Raw genomic sequence first — 25,829 nt, forward strand, 5'->3', positions numbered from 1 at the left:
CTGTACTTCAAACATTCAGCCACTTGCATGAAATTTTGAGCAATGCTTACATTAGAGATATGTCAAAATTAGATTTAAAGCAGGCAGAGGTGCTTCAGAATTAATGCAGGTACCTTTGTTCTGCTTCTGCAGATCCTTAGAGTTGTACCTTTTGCTGATCTTCTAGGTCACATCAACTAGACAATGTCATTTGACAGGACCTAGGGGAAGAGCCTTCTCTGAAATCAGCTTCCCCCGGAGATTCATACTGTCCCCATCCTCCTCGCCTTTAGTAAGAATCTTAAGACTCATTTATGTCGTCAGGCTTGGGCTGATTAGATCTTAACCACTGGTCAATGAATGATTGTATGATTTTTGAACAGTTGTTATTGATTTTTAATACAATCAGGGGTTTTAGATAGGTATGTAATTTTAATTTAATTGGATTTTGTTGCAAATTACTGTTTTTTATGTGTTGTAAGCCATCCCGAGTCTTCGGAGAGGGGCGGCATAGAAATCCAATAACTAATTAACTGACTGACCTAACTAACTAACTAACTGTGACCAGATCCCACTCCCTTCTAGCACTGAAGATGTTATTTAGTCAGGTAATGAAACATCTACAAGCAAGCAACCCAACTGAAAGAACACCAATGACTCTAGGACGCAACCCCTCAGCTATTGGTATTCTTTCCAATTGGTAAAACAGCAACTTTTTGTATTAGATTAGATTAGATTTATTGGATTTATATGCCGCCCCTCTCCGAAAACTCGGGGCGGCTCACAACAAGATAAAAACAATACATAATAACAAATCCAATACCCACCAATCCAATTACAATTTTAAGCTAAAAATTCATACATTGCCGCAAATATGAATGACTTTATTTACAAATGTCTATTAGATTAGTCACTTTGGATTACTAAACAGTTATCTTCCATGCTTTGGATCAAGATCAGTTAGTATTCCTTTGACACATGCATTACAGTGAGCTCAAATATAGGCAATCAATTAGCATGTTTCTTCCACAAACACTATTTTAATTATTTTTAGCTTATAACTGCTTTGGTTTTTAAAGAATCAAATTAGCTTTCTTTAAAAACTCTGATTGACCAGTAAATATATTCAATACATTTTTGCAAAAAAATCCATCATTCTCCAGCTTTATTAATAAAGATAATTTTGGCTTCCTGATTATGTTCTTGTGGGGGTGGGTGGGTTATGAAATACTTTATTTGAATATAAGTTATCTTTTATTTACACAGTTGGGTATTTGACAGAGCTTTAATGAAATGTCTCTCTTGAATTTGGCAGATATAATTCTAGGAAAATTATTACAATAGAGATGGAATTCATTATCTGTGGGAAACATTTTCACCACTTTGATCTCCCACACTTTGACTCTAATCTGAATTACCCATACATAGAAACTCATTTTATATTCAGCTCTAATCTGGCTCCAGTTCGGAATCAAATGATATCAGTAACTGTTATTGATGCAGTTTATGTCTGTATTTCATATGCACCTTACCATTAATCCATTTTTATGCGGGAAGCACAAGATTGCTAGTCTGTTGTAGTTTCAGATAGTTCAGCTCCTTTTGGTGCTGAAGAATGCCCTCTGTAACAGCCACATGCATAAAGGGAGCTATTCCTTTGTAATGACTCATGGAAACATGTATCATTGGGGCAAATAAAGTTGGCATTACTACATCACCTGCCTTTAAAATGGTTGGCTTCTCAATGTGAGCTTCAGTGACACAGAGTAGAGATGCTTAGTCATCTGAAATGACTTTTAAATCAATGACATTCTTTTCACTAATTTATCGGACGTCTGTACTATGTGGATAGTACAGAAATTTCATGCTCCAATTTCGCTTTGCTTCACTGAGTAAACTTTTTCTTGAGTAGGTAATCTTTATGGCACAAAAAAGGCAACAAGGAATTAATTGCTATTTGCAAGAAGAAACTTGGTGAAATTAAAATTATTATTATTACAATTATTGTAATATTTTAAAAACTCTAGGACAACCTGTATGACTGAGAATCTCTATAGACTTTTAGCTACACAATTTGGGATGAACACCATCCCAGACACCATTGAATGGTATGGGAGTAGGAATGGATTTCTAGAGGAAAAATTGCAGACTACAGGAACCAGGAGCACTAACTCAGGTGATCTTGAGGAGACATATGAACCCCCAAGTGCTTTATTGATTCTCTGAAAGAATGCTAATTACCAGCTGTCTGCAAGGAATATAAATCCTTTCATTCCACACTATCCTATCCTGAAAAGCTTCTTGGATGAGAAGTGATTCTAGTCTTCAAAAGAAAAAAAAAGTCTAGTTGCTCCTTGAAAAAAAACCTTTGGGGTTTTTTTGCCATCAAGTTGCTCGTGACAATCCTAACATTTCCAAGTCAAGTGTGCAGTGGTAATTTTTAGCACTTTATCTTAAAATTAGGGTACTTTAATGGCCCTATTATTGTGATTATGGGTGATTTCAACATGCCTGATGTTGACTGGAACATTCCTAGTTCCCTTGCATGCAAAAGTAAAATATAGTAGAGGTCCTCACAGGAGCAGTTCTGGCACAGCTGGTTAAGACACCAACTAAAGGGGAGAATATTCTAGATTTAGTTTTTACGAATGGGAACCGGATTTCAGAGGTTAAGGTGGGAGAAAACTTAGGTTGCAGTGACCACCTATGTTTGTGGTTTGATGTAAAAACTGATTGTGAGCAATCCTATACTACAAGGACAAAAGGGAAAGGGGGGAACATGATCGAAACATTTAAATATGTTAAAGGGTTAAATAAGGCTCAGGAGGGAAGTGTTTTTAATAGGAAAGTGAACGCAAGAACAAGGGGGCACAATCTGAGGTTAGTTGGGGGAAAGATTAGAAGTAATGTGAGAAAATATTATTTTACTGAAAGAGTAGTAGATGCTTGGAACAAACTTCCAGCAAACGTGGCCAGTAAATCCACAGTAACTGAATTTAAACATGCCTGGGATAAACATATATCCATCCCAAGAAATAGTATAAGAGCAGACTAGATGGACCGTGAGGTCTTTTTGTGCCGTCAATCTTCTATGTTTCTATATTTCTATTCTTTTGAATGAATTCATTGGGTAAGCCCTGTTGTCTAAATTCTGTAGATCAATACTTGAAACAGCATTTTAAATTGTAAATTATTCTCCCTCTCCTTAAATAGGTTCTGGTTTCCACAAGCCATTCTTGTTATTGTTGTTGCTGTTGTTGTTGTTGTTATTATTATGACTATTACTATTATTTCAACAATACAACACAGCAAATGAGATCACTATGCTGAATTTCTTATTTCATTACCAGTCAGGCGCTTCCCAAGCACCTAGGATGCATGATGTAGCGGCGAACTATGTGTGCCAATCCCAGTAAAGTGGCATTTCGCAATTGACAAATGGAGATTTTGTCAATTCCAATGGTTTTCAAATGTCTGCTGAGATCCTTTGGCACTGCGCCCAGTGTGCCAAGGACCACTGTGACCACTTTCACTGGCCTATGCCAGAGCCGTTGCAGCTCAATTTTTAGATCTTCATATTTCACAAATTTCTCTAGCTGCTTCTCCTCAATTCTGCTGTCTCCTGGGGGGGATTAGGATTATGCTACAGTTGTTTGATTTCACATTCTAAATGTTCTATTTTTATATTTTTAACAACAGCTTTATATTATTTTTATTAACTTTCATGAATATTAAATGAATAATTTTGCATCTATTGGGTGAAATATAGATTAATTTATCCTACTGAGCTTTATTTGAACCACGTTTCTTTTCACAGTTTATGAAAAGCAAAAAATTCTACTCCAGAATCCATTAATGTAAACTTCTTTTTTTTTACCTCTGGAGAAACAGCACTCTTGAAATGGATTGCTGAGATGGAAAAAGAGCATTTTATCCATGTCCTTATTTATGGCAATCCTATTTCAGATCACTATTTCTAACATCTACAACTGTTAGATATGAGAAAACAATGCCCAGATTCTGGGAGCTGTAAGAGTTGCAAAAAACAAAATATTGCCGAATGTATAACGTAGAGTGTCAAGATGAGGTATAAATGCTGTTGATAATTTTTTAATGCTTAATTGGAAATGTAGAACTAATTCAGGGCATCCCCTAAAAATTCACTGTTCTATGTAATTCCTTTGATAACAGCTTCTGAGATGTTGATATAAGGAGAAAAGAAACTTTCTTACATTCAAGAGCATATGATTTTCCATGTCTGGAAAATTGCCCTTAATCTACTTTATAAAAGGGAGCACTCTTGAATGGTTAATTAATTTCACAGGAATCTGTCTGACTTTTAAATAAGAGTTTTCTTGGAAAAAATCATGAACACTTTTTCTTTTGGAAATACTGTATCTTCTGAAAGTTTGTCCATTGTTTAACTTTTAAACTTGCTGTTTTCATTTTCTCCCTATATACATACTATATTTCCTCATCTCATAAAGACATGCATACCAAGTGCAGTAAAATATCTGATACATATAATGTACTTTTATTTATAATTATTATGTAAATAAATATATACATTAATACATATATGACAAATTATCCATTTGGAGTCAATATGTAAATGCTATTGAAGCAGCAATAAGAAATAAATTGATGAAATAGACATCTAATTGCCAAAATTAGAAATTTTATCTGCTTTTTAAAATAAGTTGCTAATCTAAAATTCTGGAGAGGGATCACAAACATTTTGCACTTCATCTATAAAAGATTGTGAGTAGCATCCAAATTTAATTGCATTTGGAGTTGACCCACTCAATCTAATGGTATAAATGAGTCATAGCTGAATAAAGTCCTTTTGACTTCAGCCAACGGTAAAGCCTTGGGCAGGACATTTATTATTACTATTACAGTACTACTGTTCTGAAATTAAACTGATCTACAGTTAGTTACATTTAATATCTTCAAAATGTTATTAAAAACCAGAAGTAGACCTTTATAGTTTTATTGTAGGGTGCCTACATATTAGCCCTTCAAGGTAGACAGAAATCTGGAGTTCTTACACAAACTACTCTTGCAAGTCTGAAACCTTCTGTCCTCTTTGCTTTTAGTTTCCCCAAAACTAGGAATGATTCCTTTTGAGTTGTTCCCACAGCCTTTTTTCATTCTGTGGGCTGAGAAACCTTTTCACTAAAGAAAAAGATTTTGTTTCTAAAAAATGAAGAGGAAAAAATAAATTAAAACTGTCATGTTCTGTTGATTCAAACAAATCTTGAAACAACATTTTTTATTTAAAGTCTGCCCACATGCAATTGTTGACTAACAAACTATACGTATTTTCTTACTGTATTTGTTTAGGTCAGCCTGCTCTCCGTGAAACTATTTCTTTGTCCTGTATCACCAATGGAAACCCGGGAAACATTAAAAATAATCGTAATCCATCTATCCCTATTCCTGGGAAAAAAACCCTCACATCTGTTGCTAAAAGGTATACCTTATTCATTCAGTCTGTCTGTCTATTTATTTATCTATCTTGTCTGTCTGTCTGTCTGTCTGTCTGTCTGTCTGTCTATCTATCATCTATCTATTTTTATTTATCAGATTTCTGTGCTACCCATTCAGCAGCTGAGACTGCTGAATACCTAGGCCTCTACTTAAGTCACATGGTAGGGCACTGTCACTGAGATGAAGACAACTAAAAAGGCAGAATTGGAGAAGGGGAAGGTCCAAGAAGATGCAGTACCTTACCTTAGTGAGCCTCACATCTGGAAGAGACCAAGTTAGGAATGATTTGGATTCTCAGCTAATGGATAGTGGGATTCAGTTAATGATGCTGATGGGAAATGCTAGGATTTCTGTTCCTAAGTGATGGAGTTGCTTTATATTTCACCTCCCTTCACTCTGTGAGATATCCAATCATTGCTTTCTGCTCCTTGGGTTCCCCACAGCCCTATAGACCTACTGCCTATCTGTGGGAATGTTACATTTCAAAGATAACCAGAACTCAGGCTGGTCATTAGAATAGAGCGAATCAATGTTGGGTGACCAGGACCAGAAAAGAGCATGTAGAACTCAGTGGGGTGGCAAAGCTACTTTGCCCTTGGGGACCCAGCAGGGCAGGATAAGGGGGGGGAGAGGTGCGGGTGTGTGGGGGGGGCACTGTAGCATCCCTGTAGTGAATGATAAGGGTGAACTACTTCAGGGGCATTTCCAATGTTCACTAAATGGCTATCTATATTTGCGATGTGTAATTTATAGTTTGTGTTTTGAAATCTATAGAATATTGATGGGGAAAAAATGTTAACCTGGATGGTATAGACAGTGATGGGATGATGATGAATTCCACGGATCAAGTAATGTATAAACTGCTCACTAAATTCTTAGATCAAATATCCAACTTTTAATAGGTCAATTAAAATTCTTAATGTAAAAGCTGGATGAAAAAAATTGTTGAAATATCTGGTTCTTCTATAATTAACCTGATTCACTTTTAATGGTTTCTTGTTTGCTTTAAAAATATTTTATATATTTATATATACATATTTTTTATACTTTGTTTTGCAGCGGTACAGAAAAAAAGAAGGACAAACATCAAGGACAAACAGAGAAAAAAGAGGACTCTCATTCTAGTGATCAAAACCCACAATCTCAAGCATCACCTTCTCCCCAACCCTCTGCACAGATTCTCCCAACACACAGGCAGACCCCAGAAGTCAAGAGCTCTGCTCCAGGCAAAAGGTTTCCTAAATACAGAGCCAGGAAGCAATTGCAGCGATACTAACATTATGCTTTGCTCCCAATTAAAAGCATGTATATGTCTTTTAAAATCTTTCTTGAAAGATTTCTATTCTTCCTTTGAACTCCCTTTAGAGTTCACACTGCTTGTTGCTGGAGAGTTAACAGTTCTCCACCAAGCCACTTTCCCCCCAGAGCAATTAGAAACATTTAAAATGGTAGTCAATTTAAAATAGTCCTATAATATACAAAGCAAAAGCAAAATATTTTAAAAGATTATTTAAAAGAAACCCAAGTAATGGCAAGAGCTGTCAGACGCTTAATAAAATTTTGTTGTTTTTATTGCCTAGCTGAAATTCAACAGTGATAATTAATCTGACCTCCCTTTAGCAGCAGTTATGTAAGATTTGAGATAGCGGTCAACCAGAAATCCACTTATACTATAACAGAATGTCTTTGATGCATTCATTGTCAGTTGTATCTACCCCACAGTGAGGAAAAATGGGAAGAGCAAGCAGCATGTGAACCTCTAGAATACAGGCAGAACATGTATTTAACAATTAAAGCCATAGTTATAAATGGCTAGGTACTAAGATAATTGCCCTGAAGGAAAATAGTATACTGAAGCCAGCAAAGAAAAATAAGTATAGTGGCAAGGTCTGTCCATAACACTGCATTCTGAAAGAGAAATTTAAACTCAGTATGAGCAATCACACTGTCCATGTACCCTGCCCCCCCCCCCCCCAAAAAGACATCCCCTGATAATCCCCTGGGCTTTTGAGTATATGACAATAAGGCCAACCACTTATTTCAGGGTTCAAAAAATATAAGACAGAGTCTTGTTTTTGGGAAAACACAGTACATAATTACTATAGTAGATCCTTGGTGCATTTCATAGTTTAATGAGCATAAAACATTCAGCTATTGAGTTGATTGCATATTAATGACCCTCAATTCTTCTCACTAGTATTATAAACTTTTCTGCACATCGTTTCTTAGGTTGTTTTCGGTGTTGGGTGGCTTGCAGTGCTTCTTTTTTTCTGCTGGGTGCTTTGTATCACCTTTGTTTTGGTACAAGTTTAGGAAACTTTTTTCATCATGTCTGATTGCCTATTCTGGCTATTATTATGCAGGAAATTGAAAAGAGAATTTCCAATCTCCTAGCACTATTAACTATAGATAACAAACACTAGGATTGTGACATGCACATATAAACCAGTAGCTGTTACACCTTCTCTCATTTAGGATAAAGGAGAGAAATAGCAAAATTTCCTGGGCATTCTGGTTGCAGAATCTTTGAGATACATATAACTATATATAACTCTTTGAAGCAAATATAATAGCCCTGAGATCTGTTTCTGAAATGATCTAAATAGGGTTTTCTGATTAGATTAAAAAAGCGAGAGAAAACATGCAACCTTCTAGGCAGGTTATAAATCATATCTTAAAATTATTTTGCAAAGGAGAGAAATCAAATACTATTGTTTAAAGCTGCTTCAAATTGTTGAGACCCGAGTTTCATGTTCCTATTTCTATGAAATAGAAAATACACCTTGGATCTTTAAATCTGCAAGCCATGTTTCAAACACAACTGTTTTTACTGACCCTTCTGTCCTAAATAAAGCTATTATATTCCATTAAATAATCACTTAAGCTCTGATGACTTTCCATTGCCTAAGAAGGGCAGTAGATTGAGCAAATATGCTTTTTCCTTCTACAAGAGCAGTTTGAATTAGAGATTAGATCTAAATTTCTACATATATGACTTGGGATTTGTGTGGGGGGTTTTTTTTTGGGGGGGGAGAGAGCTGGGAAGCTACACTTGTTTAGTTTTTACAGTACTTGAGGACACAGCAGATGCTTTCCATGTTAGCAAAATCATCATAAAGCAGCTCTAACCAATGCATGTTTAACAGTTTGTCATGAACTCTGTTATCCTGCACACAAACTTAGCTTGGTTTTGTCTGTTCTTCCTGTATAAGGTACCTGTTCCTGGGATCGCATGTTTATGACTTTCTGAGCAAAGAAAATGTGTGCTCTCACTTTTTTCCCCTAATGTTTGACTTCATAATCTTTGTTATTTTCTTTTTTTTCCCTTTCAGCTTTTGAAGTTCTTGTGGAAATTAACTTATAATTGCACAACTTTGTCTTTTTTAAAATTGTCTTAACGGGATTCATTGCAAGGTAGTTAATTGGGCAATGGTAGGAACTGTGACATATTGTAATTTTCAGCCTCACAGATGACTGAGTAACAATCTGGTTTGCTTAGCTGGAAAATGCTTATCCTGTATCTCTCAAGGAAGAGGGCAATTATTCTAGCCATTTCTTCATAAAGTACAAGACTGTCCTGTTTGATCCCAAGTTTACAGGATGACCCAAGCTTGATGCTCTCACTCTTTATTTAACTTCTAAATAAAGCTACTGGAAACATTTGTCTGCCTGAGGTCAAGAAGCACATGCACACAAATGATAGTCAATGTATATCTTAGACTCTTGCACTCAAGATGATGTCAAGATTTTATCTCAGTGCCTAGAGGCTATTAAAGTCTGAATGGAGAGAGCCAGGCTTCAATTCAACTCTAGCAAAATTATTTGACAATGGGGCTTTGGTCATTTTCTGTCCTCCTGAATTATACTTCCCCAAATAGAATAGAGTACAATTTGGAGATCTGCCTGGACTTGTAGCTATTATTTGAAGTCCTGGTGGCAACTGTGATTTTGGAAGGCAATATTCTAATTCTCATTTTTCGGTCACTCATTGTGATAGCTTACTTTATTTTGGTTAGCAATAATTTATCAAAGCAGAACCATATGGAAAATAAAAGATTTAAAAATCTCACCTGGTTCTCCCCCCACCCCCTATTTAAAATGTGGAAAGTTGTCAAGTTATTATTTCTAGATTTGGGAATAATAATGTCATGCCAATCAAGTGTTCTTTTTATTTTTACCAAGAGTTTTAGAGCAGTCTTTGATAACTGTGCTAAGAGGCTTTAAGAAATGTTGCCCTTTTGACTTTCTTTCAAGATCCTGTTAGAGCACTATCTAATCCTTCTTTCTGAGGGTCCTGTGGATTTGCTTGGAGAAAGGACTATCCTGGCTTTCTTTTATCTATTGCTGCTTGACCTGTTTTGTTTCCAGCACAATTGCTTGCAATATCTCATTTAGTTCTTGGTTTAACATATACTAAATATAGAAATACATTGTGCTTGTCTTTCTAGTTTGAAGAGATTGTCAACAGTGGAAAAACCACAAGCACATGGGAAAGTTCAGAAGACAGTCGTAATAAATTAATAAGGGTAACTTCTGCATCAAAACTGTTACATAAAAGTGGCAAAAATGCAGATAAGTAAGTACTGGATTCTTGTTGGCATTCTGAGTTGTTATTCTATAAAGCTTTATAAAGATATAATAATTTTGAAGACTAATTATGTCCTATCACTATCACTGATGGAATTTATCCCCCCCCCCCGAGTTTATCACTGCCACCACTAAAATCTGTTATAAATAAAAGCACCAAGAGAAGGGTTGGGTATTAGGATGGGGAAGATCACATTTATTGAACAAAATTATGAAATGTAAAATTGCATTTACTTTCACCCACTTTCCAACATTTTGATGTGCAATTCATGAACCTGCATGCTTTTTGGGTGGTGTAGTTCTAGAAAAGCTCCAGGTGTATGTTTTATTCATCTTCTATGTTACCTGCATTCTTATTTACCACATTTATCCTTTAACTCAGTGTTTCCCAACCAGTGGGCCGCGGGACATGGTCAGGTGTGCCGCGAGCCCGGCCTGGCTAGAGCTTCCTTGGCGGTGATGGCAAGTGAGCTTTTGGGGCCCGGTGGGAGGGCGCCGGCCACTGTTGCTTCTAAGCCGCAGAATTTTGGAAGTGGCACAAAGCCACACAGCCCTGAATCGCTCCCTTCTCCGGCCAGAAAAGTCGGCTGCCCAGGAAAGCGCTGCGTTTGAAAAGTGGGCATTTAAACAGCGCGCCGCTTTCCCAGGCAGCCGGCTTGCTGGACGGAGAAGCGAGCAATCCAGGACTGCGTGGCTTTGCACCGTGATGACAACGGTGCCGTGGTGGCCTTCAAGCGCCGCCCTTCGTGGTGCCCCACCACCCGTTCCTGTAGGTAGAAGTCGGGCAGGGTACCGGGAGGCGGAGGCGGAGGCGGCGCGTGGCCGGGCGCTGAGTGCCATGGATGCCTGGGAGGGTGTGAGGGGGTGAATGTGGCCGCTGCCTCTTAGGTGGGAGGCGAAGACGATGGCAGAGTCCCGCGCTGGGGCCATGCGGTGGCCGCTGATCCAGGGGGCCGCGCAGACCGGCAAACTGCCCTTCACTCTCTCTCCGCTCTCTCTCTCTTTCTCTCTCTTTTGCCGGCGTGGTGCATGAGAGAGAAAGAGAGAGAGAGAGAAAGCAAGAAAGAAATCAAGAGAGAGAGAGAAAGCAAGGGAGAGAGAGAGAGAGAGAAAGAGTGTGTGAGAGAGAGAAAGCAAGAGAGAGAAAGCAAGAAAGAGAGGAAGAGAGAGAGAGGAAGAAAGAGAAAGAGAGAAAAAGAGAGAGAGAAAAAGAAAGCAAGAGAGAAAGAGAAAGAGGGAAGGAAAGCAAGGAGAGAGAGAAAGAAAGAGAGAGAGAGAAAGCAAGGGAGAGAGAGTGTGTGTGAGAGAGAAAGCAAGAGAAAGAAAGCAAGAAATAGGGAAAGAGAGAGAGGGAGAGAGAAAGAAAGAAAGTAAGAGAGAAAGAGAAAGAGAGAAGGAAAGCAAGAAAGAGAGAAAGAGGAAGGAGGGAGAGAGAAAGAGCAAAAAAGAGAGGAAGGAAGGAAGAAAGAGGGATGGAGAGAGAGAGGGAAAGAAAGAGGGAGGGAGAGAGAAATGGGGCAAAAGGGGAGGAAGAGAGGGTTTTTTTGTCCAAACTTTTTTAGCGCCCCCCCCCCCGCTCAATGTTCCCCAGGATTTTGTAAATGTGAATAATGTGCCGCGGCTCAAAAAAGGTTGGGAAACGCTGCTTTAACTAGGTAGCTTTGAAGTAAATTGTTCTGTTACATTACTTAATCAAAATTTTCCATTATTCAGATTTCCTATAAAGCCAAATTACCTTTTCAAAATGTAAAATGCTGAAATTCTAAAATTAGATTCAAATTGATTTTTTAAAAATGCATTTTATTCATAACCTTTCATGTAGATGATTAACACTATAATTTGTATCAATATCACTGTATTTTAAAATCAAAATCATTCTTCCCCTGCTTAACTCTGTTGGATAACAATAGTCATTATTTTCAACCAGTAAATCCAATGAGCCCCATCAGCTGAAAATTATGCTAACCCATCTGAATAATTCCATTTAAGAATGAATAAACTATACTTTAAGATTCATACTTTTGTATATTGTAATGCTATGCATTTCTTTCCATAGACACAAAGATGTGATCGTCAGCCAAGGTAATCAGAAATATTTCCTTTTTCCTATTGATTTTATTAATTAATATTAATAAGTTTGATAATCATTCTCATAAGTTGTTTTAGAGTAATTAGCATCTTTTGTTAACATGATAAAATTGGTTTACTGTTTACAGTTCAGTAGATTTGTGTCTCTTGCCTGCTCACCTCTGCAGTGGAAATGTTGCAAATATTAGTTAGAAGAACCTTGCATCTAAAGAACCTGTGCCCTGATTCAGATATCTTTGTGCACACTCAACTGTGAGTTTGGATCTGCTGCTTTCATTTTAAACCACTAGGGGTTTTGTCACGCAGAAAAAAACTATAAGCTGCTGGATAGTCACATTAAACTTTGGGCTTGTGTATAGCCCAAAACCCCATATTAAAATCCAGCATAATACCCTGTTTGCTGTGACTTTTGTTTGGCTTTCCAATTCAGTATAATGCCTCTATGGTTTATTTGCTGGGGAGGGGATGAAAGAAAGATGTGTCAAGCTCTTCGACGCCTTCTTCTCCAACTTTGAACTTTGCACCGCGGTTTAATTCTGCTGCTTTATGCGTCTTTCTTTCGTCCCCTCCACCCCCTCCCTGCCATCAACAGGCCAGCCAGCCAAATCAGTTCGGCTTGAAGGCAGCGGGGAGCAGAGATCCTCAAACTAAGCGGGGGGAGGAGGAAGGAGAGCCAGATGAGGCTCCGGAAGCAGCCGGGCAAAGAGTTGGGAGCACGCGCGGCCGAGAGGCAAAAAAAAAATAGCCCAGCTAGGCGGGCAAAAGGAGGCTCGGATCTGGCACTCGATGGGGCTGACAGGCATGGAGGAGAGCGGCTGCAGGTATTTTGGGTGCAGGAGGTGTCCGCTGTGGGTGCTCAGTATCTTCAGGATCCGGATGGGAAGCTTGTTTGCCTGGCGTAGGGGGTCCTCAGGGGAGAGGTGTGACAACACCAGGCATGTGAGGGACAATGGGTGTGGAGGGGGGAGAAAACCCCCCAAGATGCACTGAAGCCGCAAACAGTGAACCGCGAAGTGGCAAGGAATCACTGTATTGGAATTTTTAATCTTTATTAATACAATATTGTAATCAAGAAATAAACACATTTCTCTCTCAATGATAAATGTTCATTGGAGTATAAACACAAATACACATACATAAACTGAGTTATTGCCTAGGTATTTTCTTCTAATAGTATGAAATGCTAACTGATATTTCTTGCTTCTGGTATTCTGTACAGTAACCTCACAGCAAATACATATATAAATAATAAATCAGAAACTTTAAAACTTTAAAAAAATATGACAAAACTTACAAAAGAATAAACTTATTTATGTCTGTTCAACCAAATTTTGTTTATTTGGTTGAAGTTGACATATCAAGAGAACATAAAGTGTTGAATTATATATTTTCCTTACTCTTACCTAAGAAAAGTTCTTATTGAGGATTGGAAGAATGTTGACTTGCTTTTCTATCCCTGTACCTTTGCAAATGTCCTTTACTTATTTGAAATTTTGTACACTCCATATACCAAAGGTTCCTTCCTTAATTTTTTTTCCAAATTTGTTGAGATTGCAACTTCCCATATTTCCCAACTACCATATATTATGGAGTATAAGATGCACCTCCCCCCCAAAAAAAGTGGGTGAAAATTTAGGTGCATCATATAGATCAAATACAGCCATTTTTGGCTTCCCGAACCCTTTACACATCACGTTTTCACCCTCCATGGCCCCCAGAAGCATTTTGAAGTGCTCTGGTTTTGTTGAGCACTGTAGAGTGCTTCTGGAGGCCTGAGAGGGTGAAAACACAACACATAGGGGCTTGGAAGTCCAAAAATAGGCCCATTTTTGGCAAAAATACAATGCACAGAGGCCAAAAACAATTCTTTTCTTGTTTTCCTCCTGTAAATTTAGGTGCATCATATAGTTTAGTGTATCTTATAGCCAGTGATGGGCTACCAAAATTTTTACTACAACACTGTGGGCGTGGCTTATGCATTTTGTTTCAACATCTTTCAGTGCAAATTGGGTGCTCTGGGGTGGAGCTCCAAATTTTGCTACCGGAACTGCGTTCCTGACTGTTCCTGTAAGAGCCCATTACTACTTATAGCCCAAATAAATATGGTGCTTTAAAGGATAATGATTTCAGTATCAACACACTGAGAATCCCAGGTTTGGAAAGGCTCCTGAAAACTGACATTTCTCTATTATATCATTTATTTATTTATTTATTTATTTATCAAATTTAAATGGCTACATTAAATGCTACTTCTATCACTTAGTGTTTGCTAAGAGAGTTACACAATTCCATAGAGTACAATATGAATATGACATCATATAACATCTCTTACGTATCTTGGTCATCTGTAAAGATGAGTGTCCTGCCTAAATTACTCTATCTATTCCAAACTATCCCAATTAATCCAGGAAGGAATTTTTTAACAGAATTAACCAAAATAATTTCCAAATATACTGCTCAAAAAAGTAAAGGGTACACTCAAATAACACATCCTAGATCTGAATGAATAAAATATTCTCATTGAATACTTTGTTCTGTACAAAGTTGAATGTGCACAACAGCATGTGAGATTGATTGTCAGTCAGTTATTTCCTAAGTGGACAGTTTGATTTCACAGAAGTTTGATTTATTTTTGAGTTACATTGTGTTGTTTAAATGTTCCATTTATTTTTCTGAGCAGTGATTAGGTAAAAAAAATCAAGAATAAAATTAAAATCATTGCAAGATGTAAAAGAAAGGGGAGGATTAGGCCTACCAAACTGGAAATTATATTATTATGCCGCAGGATTATCATGGATTGGGTAACTCTAGAAAATAAGATAATTGCACAATTTCTTATGTTATATTGTTTCCTAGGGCCCTTTTACATACTTTTAAGGTTATCACAATTTATGTTTTTTAAATACTTCATGTTTGTTTATCCTCGTTGTTTATAGTTCTGTTTCTCATTTGCTTATGTATATGCAGTGCATTGCAGTAATGAATAATGTTTCATGCATCTTATAAACATACTCAAATCCCAAACATTTATGGCAAAATATTTTAAAGGGGAACATATGAAGAATGTTCTTTTTCTTCATTATTTTTCTTCCTTTAATGTGATTTAATTATTATAGCATTAACAGCATCAGTTAACTGTAGATTTGTTTTCAAAGTATACAAAAGCCTTGAAATGAATATCAAAAACATGCCGTGACTCTTAGAATCTGTTGTAATAATTCTAATAAATTTTCTACCATGTTTGGCTTTAGATCAAGGGTGCCAGTGCCTTTAGATCAACTATGTGCCAGTACCTATTTTAAGGACTCAGCTTTTGACATGGCTGAATGTGCAATAAAGCCTTGATAGGTTGCTGCCAGGAAAGCAAGCCTCCACTTGAAGATTTCTTTAACAAAAAGTGTTAATGAAGGATTATCTCTGTGAATACTTGAGTTAAATGTATAGAAATACACCCTCCCAATCCTTCATTTTCTTCATAAGTTTATGTTTTATAAACATAAGTGCTTTTGCTGAAAAATGTTGTGAGACATATCTGTTAAACTGCAATTTGCATTTTTTTTCTAATTTGCCTGCAAATATGAAATTCTTTCTTTAAGTTTTGTTTTAAGAAAAACTGGAAATGAAAAATTGCTGTAGAAATAGCTGGCCTGGTGATCTTGGAAGTTTGTGTACAGTAGTCCCTCGCTATACCGCGCTTCACCTACTGTGGCTTCACTTCATCGCGGGTTTCTGAGGAAGTCGATCGGCAGATTTAAACAGCCCGCTGAACTCGATCGGCAGGTTTTTAAAAAAAAATATATATCTAAAATTGTAAATACTGTATTTAAATACTGTATCTAAAATAAATACTTTGTGGGAAGGGTTTATAAACACTTAAAACAATGAAAACTTACCAAACAATTACAATATAAATACTTAAATAAGTACTATCAGTCGATAAATTCCCCATCGCGGATTTCACCTATCGCGGCCAGCTCTGGAACGTAACACCAGCGATAGGTGAGGGACTACTGTACTTACTGGACAACTACACTGTTTGAAATGGGGATTGTAATCCAACATTTGAAAAAGCACTAAATTTGGGAAAGACTGAATTAGTCTCTCTTCTCACACAAAAGATAAATCAGAGCCGGGGTGGCGCAGCAGGTAGAGTGCTGTACTGCAGGCCACTAAAGCTGACTAGATCTGTAGGTCAGCGATTCAAATCTCATCGCCAGCTCAAGGTTGATTCATCCTTCCATCCTTCCGAGGTGGGTAAAATGAGGACCCGGATTGTGGGGGCAATATGCTGGCTCTGTTAAAAAGTGCTATTGCGAACATGTTGTAAGCCGCCCTGAGTCTAAGGAGAAGGGTGGCATAAAAATAAAATAAATAAATAAAATAAATTGTTGTGCTTTTAAATATATGAGAGATCACACATATCTTTTAAAAAATACCTACTACATTCTTGAAAAAATTAAGGAACACCGAGAATTTTTAAAAAATTGAAATCTGTCTCAATTTGCACATGAACAATGTCTTCTGATTGTAGCCTTTAAAAAACTGTTAAACAAGTTGGAAGGGATCCAGTAAAATTCAAACTAATGTTCTGGAACATGATAATTAAGGCAATGTAAATTAAAAGAGAGTCAAACTGTTTCTTCTTTTAGCTTGCATTTGCAGGAACTTGGCCCAGAGCTAGGATGTTTGAAAATGCTTTTGTTTATCTTCTGACATTATCTGTATAGTTTTCAAAAGACTTTTGCTTTAATGCCTTAATTGCCCTGCAGGTTTGTATACTGACAAGGCCATTTCATGGTGTTGGCTTTCAAAAAGTTTTTTAGGATAGTGTAAGAAGCACACACACCCCTTATTTATCTGAAACAAATAATTTATTTTATAAAGTTTGCATAATATGCCCCAATAGAAAAAAATATTTTCTTTCTTGTTATTTTCACGCATAAGAACAAAAGTGGCTTAGTATCTTTGAATGACATTATTTATAATAATCAGGAATGCTATTAAGGACTGTGATGTTGATGCTATTATACATCTTGGCTCAAATAATCTGTCCCCAAAAGATATACTTTCTGTGCAGAATGACTGCCAGAGCTTGGGGTATGAACTTTGTAGTAAAGGTTGTAGGGTTATCTTTTCAGAGGTTTACCTGTATATAAGGAACAAAAAGGGAAATGCCAATGTGTAGCAGAGTTAGTGTGGATAAAGGAGTGCTATAAAAGAGAAGGCTTTGGTTTCATTAGTCATGATGTCTGCAACTGGTCCAATGAAAAACTGTACAAAAGAGATGGTTTGCATCCATCAAAGAAAGGGACTGAACTACTTGGTATTAAATTCACAGATTTCCTGGATAAACATTTAAACTGAACAGCGAGGACAGAGATTTAATTCATACAGATCATTTCTGTCCCCAGCAATCTAAAATTAATAGGGTTAACAGTGAACACATGTATGTGGATATGTTTATCAGTTCTGCTTTCAAGCAAAGCCAAATAATGAGTGCCATATCATGTGAGTGAATGCCATATCACTTGCACTAATCAAACAGGTGGCAAGAAAGTAGGGGCAGTTAGGCATAACACAGGTCATGTAGATAATAAACACAAGGTCAATCAAAATGGACTTAAATGTCTATGCACCAATACACAGAGTTTAAGGAATAAACAGGGTGAATTAGAAATTCAAGTAAATGAAGGAAGATATGACATAGTTACCATTAGGGAAACTTGGTAGGATGAGACTGACAAATAGAATATAGAACTAGAGGGATTTAAATTGTTTAAAAGAAATAGACCAAATAAAAGAGAAGGTGGAGTTGCACTATATATTAGAAATAACTACGTCTCTACAGAAATAGAGCATGACACTAATGAAAATTATCTTGAATGCATTTGGTGCATTTGGGTCAATATTAAAGGGGATAGGTCTGATCGAACACTTGTAAGAGCTTTTATTAAGACTTACAAAGTGGCGCTCAAGGCGGCAAGATGCGCGTATCATGCTGCCTTGATTGCATCAGCGGAATCCCGCCCGGCCGCTCTGTTTAGGGTGACCCGCTCCCTTCTTAATCAGAGGGGAGTTGGGGAGCCCTTACAGAGTAGTGCCGAGGATTTTAACACGTTTTTCGCTGATAAAATCGCTCAGATCCGGGCGGACCTCGACTCCAATTGGAAAACAGAGTCGGCTGACAACGAGTCAGTTGAGGTGACTGGGGCCCATACTTGTCCATCTGTCTGGGAAGAGTTTGATCTGGTGACACCTGATGAAGTGGACAAGGCCATTGGAGCTGTGAGTTCCGCCACCTGTTTACTGGATCCGTGACCCTCCTGGCTGGTTTCGGCCAGCAGAGAGGTGACACGGAGCTGGGTCCAGGAGATTATCAACGCTTCCTTGGGGAGGGGATCCTTCCCATCATCCTATAAAGAGGCGCTCGTGTGCCCCCTCCTCAAGAAGCCTTCCCTGGACCCAGCCGTACTTAATAACTACCGGCCAGTCTCCAACCTTCCCTTTATGGGGAAGGTTGTCGAGAAGGTGGTGGCACTCCAGCTCCAGCGATCCTTGGAAGAAACCGATTATCTAGGTCCCCAGCAGTCGGGTTTCAGGCCCGGTTACAGCACGGAAACTGCTTTGGTTGCGTTGATGGATGATCTCTGGTGGGCCCGGGATGGGTTTATCCTCTGTCCTGGTGCTTCTTGACCTCTCAGGGGCTTTCGATACCATCGACCATGGTATCCTTCTGCACCGGCTGGGGGGTTGGGGGTGGGAGGCACTGTTCTCCAGTGGTTCTCCTCCTACCTCTCCGGTCGATCGCAGTCGGTGTTAGTGGGGGGTCAGAGGTCGACTCCGAGGTCTCTCCCTTGTGGGGTGCCTCAGGGGTCAGTCCTCTCCCCCTGCTATTTAATATCTGCATGAAACCGCGGGGTGAGATCATCCAAGGGCATGGGGTGAGGTATCATCAGTACACTGATGATACCCAGCTTTACATCTCCACCCCATGTCCAGTCAACGAAGCAGTGGAAGTGATGTGCCGGTGCCTGGAGGCTGTTGGGGGCTGGATGGGTGTCAACAGACTCAAACTCAACCCGGATAAGACGGAGTGGCTGTGGGTCTTGCCTCCCAAGGACAATTCCATCTGTCCTTCCATTACCCTGGGGGGGAATTATTGACCCCCTCAGAGAGGGTCTGCAACTTGGGCGTCCTCCTCGATCCACAGCTCACATTAGAGAACCATCTTTCAGCTGTGGCGAGGGGGGCATTTGCCCAGGTTCGCCTGGTGCACCAGTTGCGACCCTATCTGGACCGGGACTCACTGCTCACAGTCACTCATGCCCACATCACCTCGAGGTTCGACTACTGTAATGCTCTCTACATGGGGCTACCTCTGAAAAGTGTTCGGAAACTTCAGATCGTGCAGAATGCAGCTGCGAGAGCAGTCATGGGCCTACCTAGGTATGCCCATGTTTCACCAACACTCCGCAGTCTGCATTGGTTGCCAATCAACTTCTGGTCACAATTCAAAGTGTTGGTTATGTCCTTTAAAGCCCTTCATGGCACTGGACCAGAATATCTCCGAGACCCCCTGCTGCCGCACGAATCCCAGCGACCGATTAGGTCCCACAGAGTGGGCCTTCTCCGGGTCCCGTCAACTAAACAATGTCGGTTGGCGGGCCCCAGGGGAAGAGCCTTCTCTGTGGCGGCCCTGACCCTCTGGAACCAACTCCCCCCGGAGATTAGAACTGCCCCTACTCTCCTTGCCTTTCGTAAGCTCCTTAAGACCCACCTGTGTCGTCAGGCATGGGGGAACTGAGACATCTCCCCCGGGCATATACAATTTATGAATGGTATGTGTGTATGTATGTGTGTTTATAAATGGGGTTTTTAAAATGTTTTTAGTAGAAATTTAGATTTGTTGTAAATTGTCTTTTGCACTTTGTTGTGAGCCGCCCCGAGTCTGCGGAGAGGGGCGGCATACAAATCTAAATAAACAAACAAACAAACTATAGGCCACCTAACCAAACAGAAGAAGTAGATGAACGTTTCGCTAGTCAGCTAATAATAATAATAATAATAATAATAATAATAATAATAATAATAATTAATAATAATTTATTAGATTAGTATGCTGCCCCTCTCTGAGGACTCGGAGCAGCTCACAACAGCAATAATAATACAATACAATACAAATCCAATATTAAGAAAACTAAATTAAAACCCATTATTACTAAAAAAAACAATCAATTCTACACAGAGTTGAAGAGATCGGCCTGTGCCGATCCAGAGACGTGGCTGCCCGACATCTAATAGGAAGCTAGAAGAGCAGCTGAAATAGGCCAAATATATTGAAATTGGTGGTATAGTGGCTAGACAAGGAGTGGTTTGTGTTTGGAGAAAGCTGAGAAGGTTTTTGGATGGTGAGCTCTTGCTGCAATTGAGAAGAACAACCAGCTTTTATTGAGAACTTTGGAGATTTGTTGCGGCGGCCATTACCGAGTGTGGATGGAGGCAACGGGGGTTGTATCGAGTTCGAATTGGATCGGAGCCGAGGGTAGGAGCCTGGCAGGATCACTATATTCCCCCCCTATAACTTGGTTTTTGTGTTGGAGTGAATAACTTCAGGAGAGGACCGGCAGCAAGAGCAAGGTGGATTCTCTTTTTGAAAGTGCATGGTGGTTTGTGGAAGTAAGAGAAAGAGGGATACTCGGAGCGGCCTAAAAGTGACTTTGCATATCGTAAGCCTATGCTGACATGTGGGTAAATCAGCACATGTAATATTTGGAATCATTTGGATTTATTTGATGTAAAACAGCTTTGGAAAAATATAAATTAATCGAAGACCTGTGCACAGTTTGGTAAGAACTTGGTGACAACTTTACAATTCCGTATAACTTTCCTGATTTTCATATACACTTCGGAGATTTTTGATATTAGACCTTTGACTTTTGATTGCATAAACCGGAATTAACTTATCCCCCTGACTATAGAACGCTTAAATACTTTGATAGTTGGCTATTAAATCATTGAACTATTAAGAAAATTGAAGATAGAAGATAGAAGATAAAAGACATGAAAGCTATGTAAAAGTTATATAAAATTACTGTCTGAAATATATCTTATTTCTTTACTTTAACTTTCCTTATCCTTTTCTTGGACTTAAGTGAAGATTGGACTTAATCCCTGGATAGTTCAATGGATTTGCAGCTGGCTGAAGCGTAGACATCAGAGAGTTATTGTTAATGGCGAGTATTCCGAGCAGAGTCAGGTTACAAGCGGTGTGCCACAAGGATCTGTTCTGGGTCCTATTCTTTTTAATATATTTGTGAGTGACATAGGGGAAGGTTTGGTAGGGAAGGTTTGCCTATTTGCCGATGACTCTAAAGTGTGCAATAGGGTTGATATTCCTGGAGGCGTCTGTAATATGGTAAATGATTTAGCTTTACTAGATAAATGGTCTAAGCAATGGAAACTGCAGTTTAATGTTTCCAAATGTAAAATAATGCACTTGGGGAAAAGGAATCCTCAATCTGAGTATTGTATTGGCAGTTCAGTGTTGGCAAATACTTCAAAAGAAAAGGATTTAGGGGTAGTGATTTCTGACAGTCTCAAAATGGGTGAACAGTGCAGTCAGGCGGTAGGGAAAGCAAGTAGGATGCTTGGCTGCATAGCTAGAGGTATAACAAGCAGGAAGAGGGAGATTATGATCCCACTATATAGAATGCTGGTGAGACCACATTTGGAATACTGTGTTCAGTTCTGGAGACCTCACCTACAAAAAGATATTGACAAAATTGAACGGGTCCAAAGACGGGCTACAAGAATGGTGGAAGGTCTTAAGCATAAAACGTATCAGGAAAGACTTAATGAACTCAATCTGTATAGTCTGGAGGACAGAAGGAAAAGGGGGGACATGATCGAAACATTTAAATATATTAAAGGGTTAAATAAGGTCCAGGAGGGAAGTGTTTTTAATAGGAAAGTGAACACAAGAACAAGGGGACACAATCTGAAGTTAGTTGGGGGAAACATCAAAAGCAACATGAGAAAATATTATTTTACTGAAAGAGTAGTAGATCCTTGGAACAAACTTCCAGCAGATGTGGTAGATAAATCCACAGTAACTGAATTTAAACATGCCTGGGATAAACATATATCCATCCTAAGATAAAATACAGAAAATAGTATAAGGGCAGACTAGATGGACCATGAGGTCTTTTTCTGCCGTCAGACTTCTATGTTTCTATGTTTCTATGTTTCTATGTTTCTTTTTCTATTTTCTATTTTCCTGTTATTATTTATCACTAGGCCTTAAAAATTAAGATCTCATTATCCTTTTGTTACAATATATAGTTTAGTATAAGTATATATCCATATATTTAGTAATATTATCATTTATTAGGAGGCTTGATTTAGATTTTAGAGTTTAAAAATATATTTATATTTAATGGTGTTTAATTGTGTTCAAGATATTAAGATATTAAGGATATTAAGGAATTTAAGACATTTTGAAATTAAAGTGAAAGGACCCTGGAGGTGTATCTAACTATTAATTTAAATATTTAATTAATTAATTGGTAATTGTATAATCTTGGATGCATTGGATTGATTGAACAGGGTGATCATAACTGACTAGAGTGATCATAAGTCATTTTTACAAATTGCAATTGTGTGTAATTTTTAGATAAATAATAATATATTCTATTTGAATTTTATCTGAATTACTTAAACCATTTAAATTAACTGATTAATTGACTGATTAACTGATTAATTATTGTATAATTTGTGATATTGTGAAAGTGAGATTAATTAAGATGTCAAGACCCTCGGCAACTGTTTCTCAACCCAAAGGTGGTAACAAATCAACAGTAACACGTCAGCCAGCAACCCCTCAAAATACTAGAGGAATAGAAAGTGCGACAAACATGGTTTCCCAGACTCCAGTTATAACACTTGCATCACTACAAGAGTTAATGTTAAAGATGCAAGAATCATTGGACCAAAACTATGAAAAACTGACAGGGAATATTGAGAATGTAAGAGGTGAGATTCAAAAGGATATACAAAGAGTGGAGGATAGAGTAGGTAAAATGGATGAAAAAATTGAGTCTATACAAGGTGCTCTCTCCAAAAATGTACAAAAAATACAGGAGATTGAGCAGAAAAATGAAAAATTGGAAATAAAAATACAGTGGTACCTCAAGATACGAACCCCTCGTCTTACGAACAACTCGTGATACGAACCCGGGGATCAGAAAAAATTTGCCTCTTCTTACGAACTTTTTTCGAGTTACGAACCGGCGTTCGGAGACTGCTGGGAAGCCGCGCGGCTGTTTTAAAAGGTGACAGCTGGGCGGCGGGGCTTCCCAGAAGCATCCCGAACGCCGGTTCGTAACTCGAACAAATTTCGTAAGAAGAGGCAAAATTTTTCTGAACCCTGGGTTCGGTTCGGGGGGGTGCTGGGAAGCCCCCCAGGCCGGCTGCGACCTTTTAAAACAGCCGCGCCGCTTCCCATCTGTTTCCTGAAGCCGAACGGCAAAGCCGAACTTCCGCGTTCGGCTTCAGGAGACAGTTGGGAAGCGGCGTGGCTGTTTTAAAAGGTCGCAGCCGGCCTAGGGGGCTTCCCAGCACCCCCCCGAACCCCGAACCTGGGTTCAGGGGGGTGCTGGGTAGCCCCCCAGGCCGGCTGCGACCTTTTAAAAGAGCCGCGCCGCTTCCCATCTGTCTCCTGAAGCCGAACGGCAAAGCCGAACTTCCGCGTTCGGCTTCAGGAGACAGCTGGGAAGCGGCGCGGCTCTTTTAAAAGGTCGCAGTCGGCCTGGGGGGCTTCCCAGCCTATCAATATCTTATTTAGCGGTAAAAAATAAACAAAAGAGGAGTGAAATGCAAAAACTTTCCCAGAAAGTAGCCTCCTTAGAAGAAGAATTACATAAAAATCCATTAGATAAAAAAACATTGGAAGAAATAAATTTGACAAAACATAAAGTGAACTTACAAAACCAAGAGCAATTAGCACAAAAAATAAAGAGCCAAAAACAAAAAAAATTGAAAATGCCAACAAGCCTGGAAGATGGCTAGCTTGGAAATTAGCAAATCAACAATCAGAAAGATATATTAAAGCGCTAATTGATGCATCAGGAGAAAGGCAAACAGGTGAAAAACAAAAAAAAGTAATAGTAGAACAATTTTACTCCAGTTTATATGATTAGGAAGAGGTGGAGGAAAGCAAAATTATTGATTATTTAGAACAAATAGATTTACCAAAAATTACAGAGGAAGAAAAAAAAATTAAATGCAAATATTACAATAACTGAACTAAGACTAATTTTGGGCAGGCAGAAAAACAATAAATCTCCGGGACCAGATGGAATTCCATCTGAATTATATAAGGCGCTACAAGACACATTAGAAGTACATATGCTAGACCTATTCAATGATATTATGATGGGAGGGAAATTACCAGAATCTTGGAAACATGCATATATAAGTTTAATTCCCAAAAATGAATCAGAAAAACATTTAATTCAAAATTATAGACCAATTACACTTTTGAACACAGATTATAAAATATTAGCGGCAATTATTGTAGAAAGATTAAAATTAATACTAAATCAATTTATTCACACAGAACAAAGTGGATTCTTACCGTATAGACAGATCAAAAACAATACCAGAATAATATTAAACACAATTGAATATTATGACATACAGGTTGGAAAACAAGCAGCTCTAATATTTGTAGATGCAGAAAAAGCTTTCGATAAAGTGATTTGGAGATACTTTATCCTGCAGTTTCAAAAAATGAACTTTGGTGACAAGTTAATAGGCTTAATCAACACAATATATACCCAACAAAAAGTAAAAGTGATAATTAATAAATGACAGAGGAGATAGAAATTTAAAAAGGTGTAAGGCAAGGATGCCCACTAGCACCATTAATTTTCATAACGGCTCTAGAAACCTTATTAATTAAAATAAGAAATAATCCAAATATAACAGGACTGAAAGCTAAAAATGAAGAATTTATACTTCAAGCCTACGCTGACGATATGGTATTCATTTTGGAAGATGCACTAACATCAGGCAAATATTTGTTAAAAGAAATAGAAGATTTTGGAGCCATTGCAGGATTAAAAATAAATAAAAACAAGACTAAAATAATATCTAAGAATATGACTTTAAAACAAAACTTAGAACTAGAAAATAAATTAGAACTTAATATAGTTAAAAAGGTAAAATACTTAGGGATAACGCTCTCGGCCAAATGCAGTACCATATTTAAAGATAACTATGAAAAACTTTTACAGATAACAAAAATAAATTTAGATAAATGGTCCAAACTCCAACTTTCATTTTTAGGCAAAATTGTGGTGATAAAGATGAATGTATTACCTAAGATTCTTTTTTTCTTTCAAACAATTCCCATAAAACTACCCAAGGAATTTTTTGATATACTTAAAAAATTGACACATCAATTCATTTGGAGTAAGAAAAAAGCTAGACTAAAATATAAAAATTTACAAGACCATAAGAATAGAGGAGGGATGGAAGTCCCGGATTGGAAAGTATATTATATAGCCGTCTCAATGAGCTGGATAAAAGATTGGATTACCCTTAGGGGGAAAAGAATACTAGCACTAGAAGGCTTTAATCTCGAATTTGGGTGGCATTCCTATCTATTTGGAAAAAAGAAC

General features: G+C 38.2%; 1 protein-coding gene across 1 annotated transcript in view; it reads left to right on the forward strand.

Moving 5' to 3' along the window:
- The window catches only part of EML4 (EMAP like 4), a 122,024-nt gene that overhangs the window by 64,992 nt on the left and 31,203 nt on the right, over window positions 1–25,829 (forward strand). Inside the window, 5 exon segments of the mRNA XM_070734525.1 lie at window positions 5,326–5,455; window positions 6,532–6,705; window positions 9,921–9,949; window positions 9,952–10,048; window positions 12,116–12,141. Coding sequence (XP_070590626.1) covers window positions 5,326–5,455; window positions 6,532–6,705; window positions 9,921–9,949; window positions 9,952–10,048; window positions 12,116–12,141 — 456 coding nt within the window.

This window comes from Erythrolamprus reginae, chromosome 1, assembly GCF_031021105.1.
Source record: "Erythrolamprus reginae isolate rEryReg1 chromosome 1, rEryReg1.hap1, whole genome shotgun sequence".
NCBI classification, from domain to species: domain Eukaryota; kingdom Metazoa; phylum Chordata; class Lepidosauria; order Squamata; family Dipsadidae; genus Erythrolamprus; species Erythrolamprus reginae.